A 13,585-nucleotide genomic window follows, 5' to 3' on the forward strand; every position below is an offset into this window, starting at 1 on the left:
ATCCCCGGTGATGGCAGTTTGCTCAATGACTGGATCCCCGGTGATGGCAGTTTGCTCAGTGACTGGATCCCCGGTGATGGCAGTTTGTTCAGTGACCGGATCCCCGGTGATGGCAGTTTGTTCAGTGACCGGATCCCCGGTGATGGCAGTTTGCTCAGTGGCTGGATCCCCGGTGATGGCAGTTTGTTCATTGACCGGATCCCCGGTGATGGCAGTTTGCTCAGTGGCTGGATCCCCGGTGATGGCAGTTTGTTCAGTGACTGGATCCCCGGTGATGGCAGTTTGCTCAGTGACCGGATCCCCGGTGATGGCAGTTTGCTCAGTGACTGGATCCCCGGTGATGGCAGTTTGCTCAGTGACCGGATCCCCGGTGATGGCAGTTTGCTCAGTGACTGGATCCCCGGTGATGGCAGTTTGCTCAGTGACTGGATCCCCGGTGATGGCAGTTTGCTCAGTGACTGGATCCCCGGTGATGGCAGTTTGCTCAGTGACTGGATCCCCGGTGATGGCAGTTTGTTCAGTGACTGGATCCCCGGTGATGGCAGTTTGCTCAGTGGCTGGATCCCCGGTGATGGCAGTTTGCTCAGTGACTGCTGTCTGCTCATTCTTGGTGAATGCAGTTTGCCAATCTTGAAAGCTCGAAAAGGGATGCATCTTAATCACATAGGGTTGAGAAAATGGGGACCCAAGACCAAAGATGGGTGCACTGATCGCTGGAGGGGGGAGGTGGGGGGAATAAGTGCACTGGTCACTGGAGGGGGGAATGGTTGCACTGGTTACTGGAGGGCGAAGGTGGGGGGAATGGATGCACTGGTCACTGGAGAGGGGAGGTGGAGGGAGCGGGGGTAATGGTCACTGGAGAGGGGAGGTGGAGGGAGCGGGGGTAATGGTCACTGGAGAGGGGAGGTGGAGGGAGCGGGGGTAATGGTCACTGGAGAGGGGAGGTGGAGGGAGCGGGGGTAATGGTCACTGGAGAGGGGAGGTGGAGGGAGTGGGGGTAATGGTCACTGGAAGGGGAATGTAGGCATCCTGGAGATCAGAAGAGCACACATGGGGGCCTGGTGGTTGACAGGAATGTGAAATGGTTGCCCGGGGAGCTGGAGCTAGGGTTACAGTGGCCGGAGGAGGGAGGAGCCGTAGTCATGGCAGCCAAGCGACTGGGCGGGGGTGAGGGGAAGACAACAGGGTCACGGCAGCCGGAGGGGGGAATATGGTGGTCACAAGGGAGTAATCGGTGTCTCGGCAGGTTGGAGGCAAAGCACTGTCATGGGCAGAGAGGCAGTCATGTTCCCATCGCCGGAGGATGGATCGATGGCCCCACTGATGAGAATGACTTGCTGTCCTGGTGGCTGGAGGTACAAGATGGCTCAGCATCCTCATTGCTGGAGATGAATCAGTGCTCAATACTGGCCAACAGGCCAGGTGCCCATTTTATAAGTGTTGCGAGGGGGAAACTGGTAGCTTGGAATGGGAAAACCGAGGGCACAGAGTTATGGACGTGGGGAGCCAAATTCACCAAAAATAATTTATGCCGATTCAGTTGTTATAGAAAAGGATTATTCAATAATGGCCTAGGCATTTGGTTTTAAAATAGGGGATCCTGTGTATGGTGTGTCAGATAATTTGATAATTCAATGCTAAGAAATAGTTATTTCATACAATATACTCTTTCCTTTACGTCTTTCGTATTGATGTTAAATTCATATTACATATTTAGACACGTTAAGATATGCAAGCCAGTCTCATGTGGTATTGTACATGGGAAAGTATGACCGGGTGTAGCGTGTAGTGCTCTGGTGCAGTGGATTTGGGGTTGGGGGCAGGGCAGGTACACTTCAGCTCCTGTTTTAAAGTGGGTTATTATATCCTTATTGCTGAGTATGCATTAGAAACTGCTCTGTCCACATTTATAGTGGGAAACTTCCTGTGTAAACTACTGATCACCCCCAAAACCAGTGATGACATTACAGCACCACCACAAGCAGGAGGATGTAATTACAACATGACAGGTTTACATAAGGAGCTCCCTTTATAAATATGGGCACAGGACCTAATCAAAAAGCTGACCTAAAATTCAAGCTGATGCAAGATTTTTACACGGTTTAATTATGTTTATTTAATTCAATCTAAATCTAACAAACTTTTAATTTTATTCATGTTCAAAACATTTTGATTGTGATTTTATTTTATTTATGTGCAACCTATAGTTGTGCAGACTGCCTGAAGATAAAGTCAAGATTATTGAATTGCATTCCCTCACTTATTTCATATATAAACATATGCAGTTTATGTTAGTCTATTCATGTTTACACAGAGCAGATCTAGATCCATAATAAATACATTCATTTAATGTGTTTAAAAACTTGTATCTGTAGGCACTTCCTGTGAACTTGTCCATAATTAATTCCTGTGTTGGGATTTGTAATAGAAACCACAGTGCAAACTTCTGACACTGTAGCTGCACCCGCCTGTCAGAGGACTAATATATATTGTCCATATATGTAGGAGCCGCACTGCTAAAACAGACAACTAGGTGCAGTCGATGAGAGTGTTGGGGTTAATCAGGAGGAGGGGGAGCGAATAATTGCACCAGCCAGTGCAGCCTACAAACTGGGACTTCATTTTAAAGACAGATCCTGGGTCCTCCATTTGATAAATGTCTCTCATTAACTCCCAGCTCCATATTTACAATGGGGTTTGGCGCCTTGCTGCTCTGGCGGTGGCCCTGTGGCGCCCCTGCAGGCAGGGAGGTGTAACTACAGCGTGACATGTTTACATCAGGATGTAAACATGGACCAGATGACAGGAAGTGCACAGATTTACAATTTTAATGTCGGAGTGTTTTTACCTTTTATTTTAAAAGTACTTATAATTAATATATATATAAATATATGATTTAGACATCTTTGTGTATTTACTGCTATTTATGATGTTACTCAGCTAATTTCCCATCCTTACCTCACATATTCTCCATTATATATGACCTTTCTATATATCAGGCCACAGAGCCTATACACAATGTATAGCCGTGCTTATAGATTCCATAGGCGGCCCTCGCTCGGCCTCAGGCCGGCCTTACCTTGCCGAAGTGAGCGGCCCAGTGGAGGGGGGTCCACCCGTAGAAGTTGTCCTCCAGGCCGGTGTGGCTGAGGGGGGAGGCGGCGAGCAGCGAGCGGACAGCGGCGGTGTCGCCGTCCCGACAGGCCCGGTGCAGCGGGAAGCGCAGCGCCAGCAGCTCCTCGCTGGAGAAGCCGCGCTCCCGCTCCCAGGCCGCCATACCAGCACTCAGCCCCGGCTCCAGCCTCACTGCCTCCCGGACACTCAAGCTCTGGGCGCGGGGCTCTCGGCTCGGCCTCCGCTTCCCCACTCGGTGCCCCGGGCTCCGGTTCCGCTCAGTGCCGCGATCCCGCTCCACCGGCGCCAAGACAAAGGGAGAGCGGCAAGAGCCGGACCGGAGCAGGGAGAGCTGGAATGGAGCGGGAAACCCCGGACTGGAGCTCCAAAACCCGGGGCGGAGCTGCAAAACCCGGGGCGGTGCTGCAAAACCCGGGGCGGTGCTGCAAAACCCGGAGTGGAGCTGCAAAACCCGGGGCGGAGCTGCAAAACCCGGAGTGGAGCTGCAAAACCCGGAGTGGAGCTACAAAACCTGGAGCGGAGCAGAAAGACCCAGACCAGCATCAGAAGGGGGTACAGTGGTGTTGTGGTATTGTCACTGGACGTGTAATCCACAAACCCAGGCTGGTGCTCCAGGGACCCGGGTTCAAATCCTGCCATGTCAGATGGTGAAATTTGAATTCAATAAAAAAAACCTGGAATGAAAGTCTAATGATGACCATGAAACCATTGTCAATTGTTGTAAAAACCCATCTGGGGGTTCACTTAGAATCATAGAAACCCTACAGTGCAGAAGGAGGCCATTCGGCCCATCGAGTCTGCACCGACCACAATCCCACCCAGGCCCTATCCCCACATATTTTTACCCACTAATCCCTCTAACCTACGCATCCCAGGACTCTAAGGGGCAATTTTTTTTTTTTAACCTGGCCAATCAACCTAACCCGCACATCTTTGGACTGTGGGAGGAAACCGGAGCACCCGGAGGAAACCCACGCAGACAATGTGCAAACTCCACACAGACAGTGACCCGAGCCAGGAATCGAACCCGGGACCCTGGAGCTGTGAAGCAGCAGTGCTAACCACTGTGCTACCGTGCCGCCCTAACCACTGTGCTACCGTGCCGCCCTTTGTATTTTTTAGAGAAGGAAATCTGCTGTCCTTACCCAGTCTGGCCTACATGTGACTCCAGACCTACAGCAATGTGGTTGATTCTGAAATGGCCTTGCTAACCACTCAGTTCAAGGACAGTTAGGGATAGGCAATAAATGCTGGCCTAGCCAGTGATGGCCACATCCCATGAATAAAAAACCCAAAGTGGTGCCACAAACCTGGATTGAAGCAGAAAAACCAGGAGCAGAGCAGCAAAACCCAGAGTGGAGCCACTAAACCCAGACTGGAGACACAAAATCTGAACTGGATCAGCAAAACCCAGAGTGGAGCTCCAAGGCCTGGAGCGAAAACCCAAAATCCAGAATGAAGCCGTGAAACCTGGAGTCATGCCATGAAACCTGGGTAGGGTCGGAGCTGCAGCAAGGCTCAAAGGCAAACTAAGTTTCCAAGTGGTCAAACTGGAAAATCCTATATTGCATTCCTAACATTTGTGGTACAGATTGCTGCTGTCGCTGTTGGGCTCCTTACCAGTGTTCAGTGGCTTCAAAGGCCATGCATATCCAACTCCCCACTCTTTCACACACTTTTTAAACTTCTTTCACAGGATGTGGATGTTGCTAGTACAGCCAAATTTATTGCCCATCTCTAATTGCCCTTCAGAAGGTAGTGGTGAGCTGCCTTCGCGAACCACTGCAGTCCATGTGGTGTAGTACACCCATAGTGCAGTTGGGAGGGAATTCCAGAATTTTTCCCTCTGACATGGCGATGTGTTTCCAAGTGAGGATGTTGAGTGACTCAGATGGGAACTTGCACAAACTAATGTTCCCATGTATCTGCTGCTCTTGTCCTTCTAGGTGGTAGAGGTCGCAGGTTTGGAAGGTGCTGCCTAAGGAGCTTTGGTGGGTTGCTGCAGTTAATATTGCAGATGGTACACACGGCTGTCACTGTGCAACAATGGTGAAAGAGTAAATGTTGAAGGTGATAGAATCAAGTGGGCTACTTTCTCCTGAACACTGTTGAGTTTCTTCAATGGTTTTGGAGCTACATTCACTCAGGCCAGTGGTGAGTAATCCATCATCCTTCTCACGTGTGCTTTGTAGATGGTGGGGAGGTTTTGTGAAGTCGGGAGATGAGTTACTCTCCACAGGATTTGTTGTTTTATACTTTCATGGGATGTGGGCGTTGCTGGAAATGAAAGAAAAAAATTGCCAGCCTCTGACCTGCTCCTGTAGCTCAGTATTTCTCTGATGGCCCAGTTCTGGTCGATAGTAATCCCCTCAGAATGTTGACAGTGGAGCATTCAGAGACGGTAATGAAATTGAATGTCAAGGGGAGATGGTTAGATTTCCTCTTGTCTGAAATGGTCATTGTGTGGTATGAATGTTACTTACCACTTACCAGCCAAACCTGAATGTTGTCCAGGTCTTGCTGCATTTGGATACAGACTGTTTCAGTATCTGAGGAGTCACAAATGCTGCTGAACATTGTGCAATCATTAACGAACATCCCCACTTCTGATATTATGATGGAGGAAATGTCATTGATGAAGCAGCTGAAGATGGTTGGGCCTAGGGCACTATCCTGAGGAACTCCTGTAGTGAGTTCTTGGAGCCAAGATGATTGACCTCCAAATACCGCAATCACCTGCCCTTGTGCCAGGTCTCACATAACAGACGATAAGGGGTGGCACGGTAGCACAGTGGTTAGTACTGCTGCTTCACAGCTCCAGAGAGCTGGGTTCGATTCCCGGCTTGGGTCACTGTCTGTGTGGAGTTTGCACATTCTCCTCGTGTCTGCGTGGGTTTCTTCCGGGTGCTCTGGTTTCCTCCCACAGTCCAATGATGTGCGGGTTAGGTTGACTGGCTATGCTAAAAAATTGCCCTTAGTGTCCTGGAATGTGTAGGTTAGAGGGATTAGTGGGTAAATATGTAAGGATGTGCGGATAGGGCCTGGGTGGGATTGTGGTCGGTGCAGACTCGATGGGCCGAATGGCCTCTTTCTGTGCTGTAGGGTTTCTAAGATTTCTAAGACTATTATGTAAAGTTAAAGCACATGGGATTGCAGGTAATGTCTCGAGATGGATAGAAAGCTGGTTAGCAGATAGCAAGCTAAGAGTTGGCATAAATGGGTCTTTTTCTGATTGGCAGTCAGTGACTAGTGGGGTTCTGCAGGGATCTGTGCTAGGACCCCAGTTGTTCACATTATATATTATTGATTGGAAGAGGGAACTGAATGTATTATCTCCAAATATGCAGATGATACAAAGTTGGGTGGGAGGGTGAGCTGTGAGGAGGATGCAGAGATGCTTCAGCGTGATTTGGACAGGCTGAGTGTGTGGGCATCTGCATGACAGATGCAGTATAATGTGGATAAATGTCAGGTTACCCACTTTGCTAGCAATAATAGGAAGACAGATTATTACTTGAGTGGGTGTAAATTGAGAGAGGTGGATACTCAGCGAGACCTTGGAGTCCTCATGCATCAGTCACTGAAAGTAAGCGCGCAGGTACAGCAGGCAGTAAAGAGGACAAATGGTATGTTGGCCCTTCATAGCGAGTGGATTTGAGTATAGGGATAGGGATGTTTTGCTGCAATTGTATCGGTGTTGGTGAGGCTACATTTGGAGTATTGTGCAGTTTTGGTGTCCTTATCTGAGGAAGGATGTCCTTGCTATAGAGGGAGTACAGCAAAGGTTTACCAGGCTGATTCCTGGAATGGCAGGACTGTCATATGAGGATGTTGTGCCTGCCACACAGTCTGTTTTAACCCTTATATGATTGACAAAGAATTGCGAGTCGACTTCTTGTTAGTACAACCAATATTTATTTAAAACACACAATCAATAATCACCCACCCAACCAACAATAAGTTATTTGACAGAAAATACTAAAGTTCAAGTCCAATACAAGACCTTGACAACTTTGCGTGACTGGCAAGTCCCCAAGCAGATATTGGCCTTTATCTGTGCGCTGGTCTCGGTCGTCCTCTGTGTAGTCTGGTCCTTTGGTCTGGTCTGGCACTCTGGTTCTGGTCTTCCTTCCTTCTCGAGTGTGGTGGCTCTCCTCGTGCTGGTCGTCACTGGCGATGGTCACTGGTGTTGTAGCTTGTTCGTGGGGTCAGAGAGAGGGAGAGAGATTCTTGGTTGCGCAGCCCCCTTTATACCCCATTGGGTTTTGCACCTCTTTTGGCCATTGCCAATCAATCAATCAGGACTTTATCACCCTGATCGATGAAGTCCAATCAGGTGCTGCCACACCAATCTCTGGGTGTGTCCCCAACGGCCATGTCTGTAGGTGCTGGGGGCACGTAGGGTTCACACCTCCCTCCCAAAGAAGAGGTTACGGCGCCCCTATGTCTGGTAAGCAACATAGGGGTAAAAACATGTATTTAAATTGCCTCAAGGATTTGTATAATTGCCTTAATGATCTTAGGGTTCGGCACAGTTGCCTCAATGATCGTCTTAACTAGAGAAAAGTGGCCAAAGAGTACGGCGTCGGACTGTGTAAATAACCCGGTAAATCGTACGAGCAGTAAATAAATGGTATGGGAATGAGTCGGTTGTACTTAACCGTGGACATTTTACTGTCGGTCGGTCACGGTGGACCTGCAGGTTGCGGGGTTTTAAGTGGGTGCTTCCATCAGAGATTCGTGTACCTTGCATTGGTCTGTACTGTAGGCTGAATTTCATCATTTGGAGCACCTTAGATTCCTTCATTCAGTATTTCCGTTAACAACTTGCCCAACAGAGACTCATCTTCTGAATCATTTGTCTCATGGGGCTCCATCATTACCTCCTCACCTGGCCTCCATACCCGTGTCTGTTCGTTGGACTGCACTGTGGGGTCTGCGTTTGGATCAGGGTTCGGGGGTCCTTTATCCTCGTCTTCCATTCTAATTAATCTATGTGTCTGGTCCCTTATCCATGTGGGGGATGCAGCATCGGGTGTCCCCATCAAAATAACCCGGTGTCAGGGCCTCACTGTTGGGTCTGGGGCTGTTAAGGTTTATGTTTATGGGAGAATCCATGATGCTGCGAGGGCCGATATCTGGCGAGTCGCACCTGTCCTCTAGGGTGCGCAAGTCTCCTGTTATGTCTGGGTCGATCAGTACCCCTAGGGGCACTTCAGGTGTGGACGAGGCTCTGGGCTGTAGTGTGATAGGGGTAAGGATCTGGTCTGAACCTGAAAGTGGATGCGAAGGTGTCCGAGGAAATACATTTTCTGGGTGAGGCCGTTCCGGTCGCCTCGTGTCATCCTCCCCTATCTCTAATGTGAGATGGTGGAAGTGATTATTCTGAGTCCCGTAAGCTTTCAGTTGATTGACGTGGAACCAATCGGTTTTCCCGTTGGTGATTAGGACTTTATACACTGAGGGGCTTATTTTGTCGGTGGTGGTGTGCGGACCTGCATATCTCGGGGACAAGAAAGAACTGGCGTTGTAGAGGGAAATCATCACCTGCTGGCCAACCGTATATTCTACCGGCTGTACCCTTTTATCGAAACATGCCTTTCTCTGTTTCTTTTTAACTTCTAATCGGACAGACGCGGATAACTGGGCTGCTTTAATGATTTCGGTTATCTGCTGACTGGCTTTCTCACAGGTGAGCGCTGTGATAGCCGGCTCAGTTAACTCCCCACCCTCACACACACACACTGTACCCCATCAAACTCCCCACCCTCACACACACACTGTACCCCATCCAACTCCCCACCCTCACACACACACACTGTACCCCATCCAACTCCCCACCCTCACACACACACACTGTACCCCATCCAACTCCCCACCCTCACACACACACTGTACCCCATCAAACTCCCCACCCTCACACACACACTGTATCCCATCCAATTCCCGACCCTCACACACACACACTGTACCCCATCAAACTCCACACCCTCACACACACACTGTACCCCATCCAACACCCACCCTCACACACACACTGTACCCCATCCAACTCCCCACCCTCACACACACACTGTACCCCATCAAACTCCCCACCCTCACACACACACTGTACCCCATCAAACTCCCCACCCTCACACACACACTGTACCCCATCAAACTCCCCACCCTCACACACACACTGTACCCCATCAAACTCCCCACCCTCACACACACACTGTACCCCATCAAACTCCCCACCCTCACACACACACTGTACCCCATCAAACTCCCCACCCTCACACACACACTGTACCCCATCAAACTCCCCACCCTCACACACACACTGTACCCCATCAAACTCCCCACCCTCACACACACACTGTACCCCATCAAACTCCCCACCCTCACACACACACTGTACCCCATCAAACTCCCCACCCTCACACACACACTGTATCCCATCCATTCCCCACCCTCACACACACACTGTACCCCATCCAACTCCCCACCCTCACACACACACTGTACCCCATCCAACTCCCCACCCTCACACACACACTGTACCCCATCAAACTCCCCACCCTCACACACACACTGTACCCCATCAAACTCCCCACCCTCACACACACACTGTACCCCATCCAACTCCCCACCCTCACACACACACTGTACCCCATCCAACCCCCCACCCTCACACACACACACTGTACCCCATCCAACTCCCCACCCTCACACACACACTGTATCCCATCCAATTCCCCACCCTCATACACACACACTGTACCCCATCCAACTCCCCACCCTCACACACACACTGTACCCCATCCAACCCCCCACCCTCACACAATGTACCCCATCCAACTCCCCACCCTCACACACACACTGTATTCCATCCAACCCCCCACCCTCACTCACACATACTGTACCCCATCAAACTCCCCACCCTCACACACACACTGTACCCCATCAAACTCCCCACCCTCACACACACACTGTACCCCATCAAACTCCCCACCCTCACACACACACTGTATCCCATCCAATTCCCCACCCTCACACACGGTACCCCATCCAACTCCCCACCCTCACACACACTGTATCCCATCCAATTCCCCACCCTCACACACACACTGTACCCCATCCAACTCCCCACCCTCACACACACACTGTACCCCATCCAATTCCCCACCCTCACACACACACACAGTACCCCATCCAACTCCCCACCCTCACACACACACTGTATCCCATCCAATTCCCCACCCTCACACACACACACTGTACCCCATCAAACTCCCCACCCTCACACACACACTGTACCCCATCCAACACCCCACCCTCACACACACACTCTACCCCATCCAACTCCCCACCCTCACACACACACTGTACCCCATCCAACCCCCCACCCTCTCACACACACTGTACCCCATCCAACACCCCACCCCCACACACACTGTACCCCATCCAACCCCCCACCCTCTCACACACACTGTACCCCATCCGACCCCCCACCCTCACACACACTGTACCCCATCCAACTCCCCACCCTCACACACACACACTGTACCCCATCCAACTCCCCACCCTCACACACACACACTGTACCCCATCCAACTCCCCACCCTCACACACACACTGTACCCCATCCAACCCCCCACCCTCACACACACTGTATCCCATCCAACTCCCCACCCTCACACTCTGTACCCCATCCAACGCCCCACCCTCACACACACACACTGTACCCCATCCAACTCCTCACCCTCACACACACACTGTACCCCATCCAACCCCCCACCCTCTCACACACACTGTACCCCATCCAACACCCCACCCCCACACACACTGTACCCCATCCAACCCCCCACCCTCTCACACACACAGTACCCCATCCGACCCCCCACCCTCTCACACACACTGTACCCCATCCAACTCCCCACCCTCACACACACACTGTACCCCATCCAACTCCCCACCCTCACACACACACACTGTACCCCATCCAATGCCCCACCCTCACACACACACTGTACCCCATCCAACACCTCACCCTCACACACACACTGTACCCAATCCAATGCCCCACCCTCACACACACACACTGTACCCCATCCAACTCCCCACCCTCACACACACACTGTACCCCATCCAACACCCCACCCTCACACTCTACCCTATCCAACTCCCCACCCTCACACACACACACTGTACCCCATCCAACCCCCCACCCTCACACACACACACTGTACCCCATCAAACTCCCCACCCTCACACACACACTGTACCCCATCAAACTCCCCACCCTCACACACACACTGTACCCCATCAAACTCCCCACCCTCACACACACACTGTATCCCATCCAATTCCCCACCCTCACACACGGTACCCCATCCAACTCCCCATCCTCACACACACTGTACCCCATCCAACTCCCCACCCTCACACACACACTGTACCCCATCCAACTCCCCACCCTCACACACACACTGTACCCCATCAAACTCCCCACCCTCACACACACACTGTACCCCATCAAACTCCCCACCCTCACACACACACTGTACCCCATCCAACTCCCCACCCTCACACACACACTGTACCCCATCCAACCCCCCACCCTCACACACACACTGTACCCCATCCAACTCCCCACCCTCACACACACACTGTATCCCATCCTATTCCCCACCCTCATACACACACACTGTACCCCATCCAACTCCCCACCCTCACACACACACTGTACCCCATCCAACCCCCCACCCTCACACAATGTACCCCATCCAACTCCCCACCCTCACACACACACTGTATTCCATCCAACCCCCCACCCTCACTCACACATACTGTACCCCATCAAACTCCCCACCCTCACACACACACTGTACCCCATCAAACTCCCCACCCTCACACACACACTGTACCCCATCAAACTCCCCACCCTCACACACACACTGTATCCCATCCAATTCCCCACCCTCACACACGGTAGCCCATCCAACTCCCCACCCTCACACACACTGTATCCCATCCAATTCCCCACCCTCACACACACACACTGTACCCCATCCAACTCCCCACCCTCACACACACACTGTACCCCATCCAATTCCCCACCCTCACACACACACACAGTACCCCATCCAACTCCCCACCCTCACACACACACTGTATCCCATCCAATTCCCCACCCTCACACACACACACTGTACCCCATCAAACTCCCCACCCTCACACACACTGTACCCCATCCAACAACCCACCCTCACACACACACTCTACCCCATCCAACTCCCCACCCTCACACACACACTGTACCCCATCCAACCCCCCACCCTCTCACACACACTGTACCCCATCCAACACCCCACCCCCACACACACTGTACCCCATTCAACCCCCCACCCTCTCACACACACTGTACCCCATCCGACCCCCCACCCTCACACACACTGTACCCCATCCAACTCCCCACCCTCACACACACACACTGTACCCCATCCAACTCCCCACCCTCACACACACACACTGTACCCCATCCAACTCCCCACCCTCACACACACACTGTACCCCACCCAACCCCCCACCCTCACACACACTGTATCCCATCCAACTCCCCACCCTCACACTCTGTACCCCATCCAACGCCCCACCCTCACACACACACACTGTACCCCATCCAACTCCTCACCCTCACACACACACTGTACCCCATCCAACCCCCCACCCTCTCACACACACTGTACCCCATCCAACACCCCACCCCCACACACACTGTACCCCATCCAACCCCCCACCCTCTCACACACACTGTACCCCATCCGACCCCCCACCCTCTCACAAACACTGTACCCCATCCAACTCCCCACCCTCACACACACACTGTACCCCATCCAACTCCCCACCCTCACACACACACACTGTACCCCATCCAATGCCCCACCTTCACACACACACTGTACCCCATCCAACCCCTCACCCTCACACACACACTGTACCCCATCCAATGCCCCACCCTCACACACACACTGTACCCCATCCAACTCCCCACCCTCACACACACACTGTACCCCATCCAACACCCCACCCTCACACTGTACCCCATCCAACTCCCCACCCTCACACACACACACTGTACCCCATCCAACCCCCCACCCTCACACACACACACTGTACCCCATCAAACTCCCCACCCTCACACACACACTGTACCCCATCAAACTCCCCACCCTCACACACACACTGTACCCCATCAAACTCCCCACCCTCACACACACACTGTACCCCATCCAACCCCCCACCCTCTCACACACACTGTACCCCATCCAACACCCCAACCCCACACACACTGTACCCCATCCAACCCCCCACCCTCTCACACACACTGTACCCCATCCGACCCCCCACCCTCTCACACACACTGTACCCCATCCAACTCCCCACCCTCACACACACACTGTAC

General features: G+C 52.2%; 1 protein-coding gene across 2 annotated transcripts in view; it reads right to left on the minus strand.

The window, feature by feature from the left end:
* ankrd10a (ankyrin repeat domain 10a) overlaps nucleotides 1-3,425 on the minus strand; it is a 76,699-nt gene extending 73,274 nt beyond the window's left edge. Inside the window, exon 1 of one of the 2 annotated variants that reach the window (XM_078205246.1) lies at nucleotides 3,080-3,425. In XM_078205246.1, the coding sequence (XP_078061372.1) occupies nucleotides 3,080-3,277 (198 nt within the window). In that variant the 5' untranslated portion in view covers nucleotides 3,278-3,425. The remainder of the gene's footprint in view (nucleotides 1-3,079) is intronic. The other variant, XM_078205245.1, reaches the window with a different exon arrangement.
* Between the last annotated feature and the right edge of the window lie 10,160 nt (nucleotides 3,426-13,585).

The sequence above is a fragment of the Mustelus asterias genome, unplaced genomic scaffold (genome assembly GCF_964213995.1).
Source record: "Mustelus asterias unplaced genomic scaffold, sMusAst1.hap1.1 HAP1_SCAFFOLD_639, whole genome shotgun sequence".
Lineage (NCBI taxonomy): Eukaryota > Metazoa > Chordata > Chondrichthyes > Carcharhiniformes > Triakidae > Mustelus > Mustelus asterias.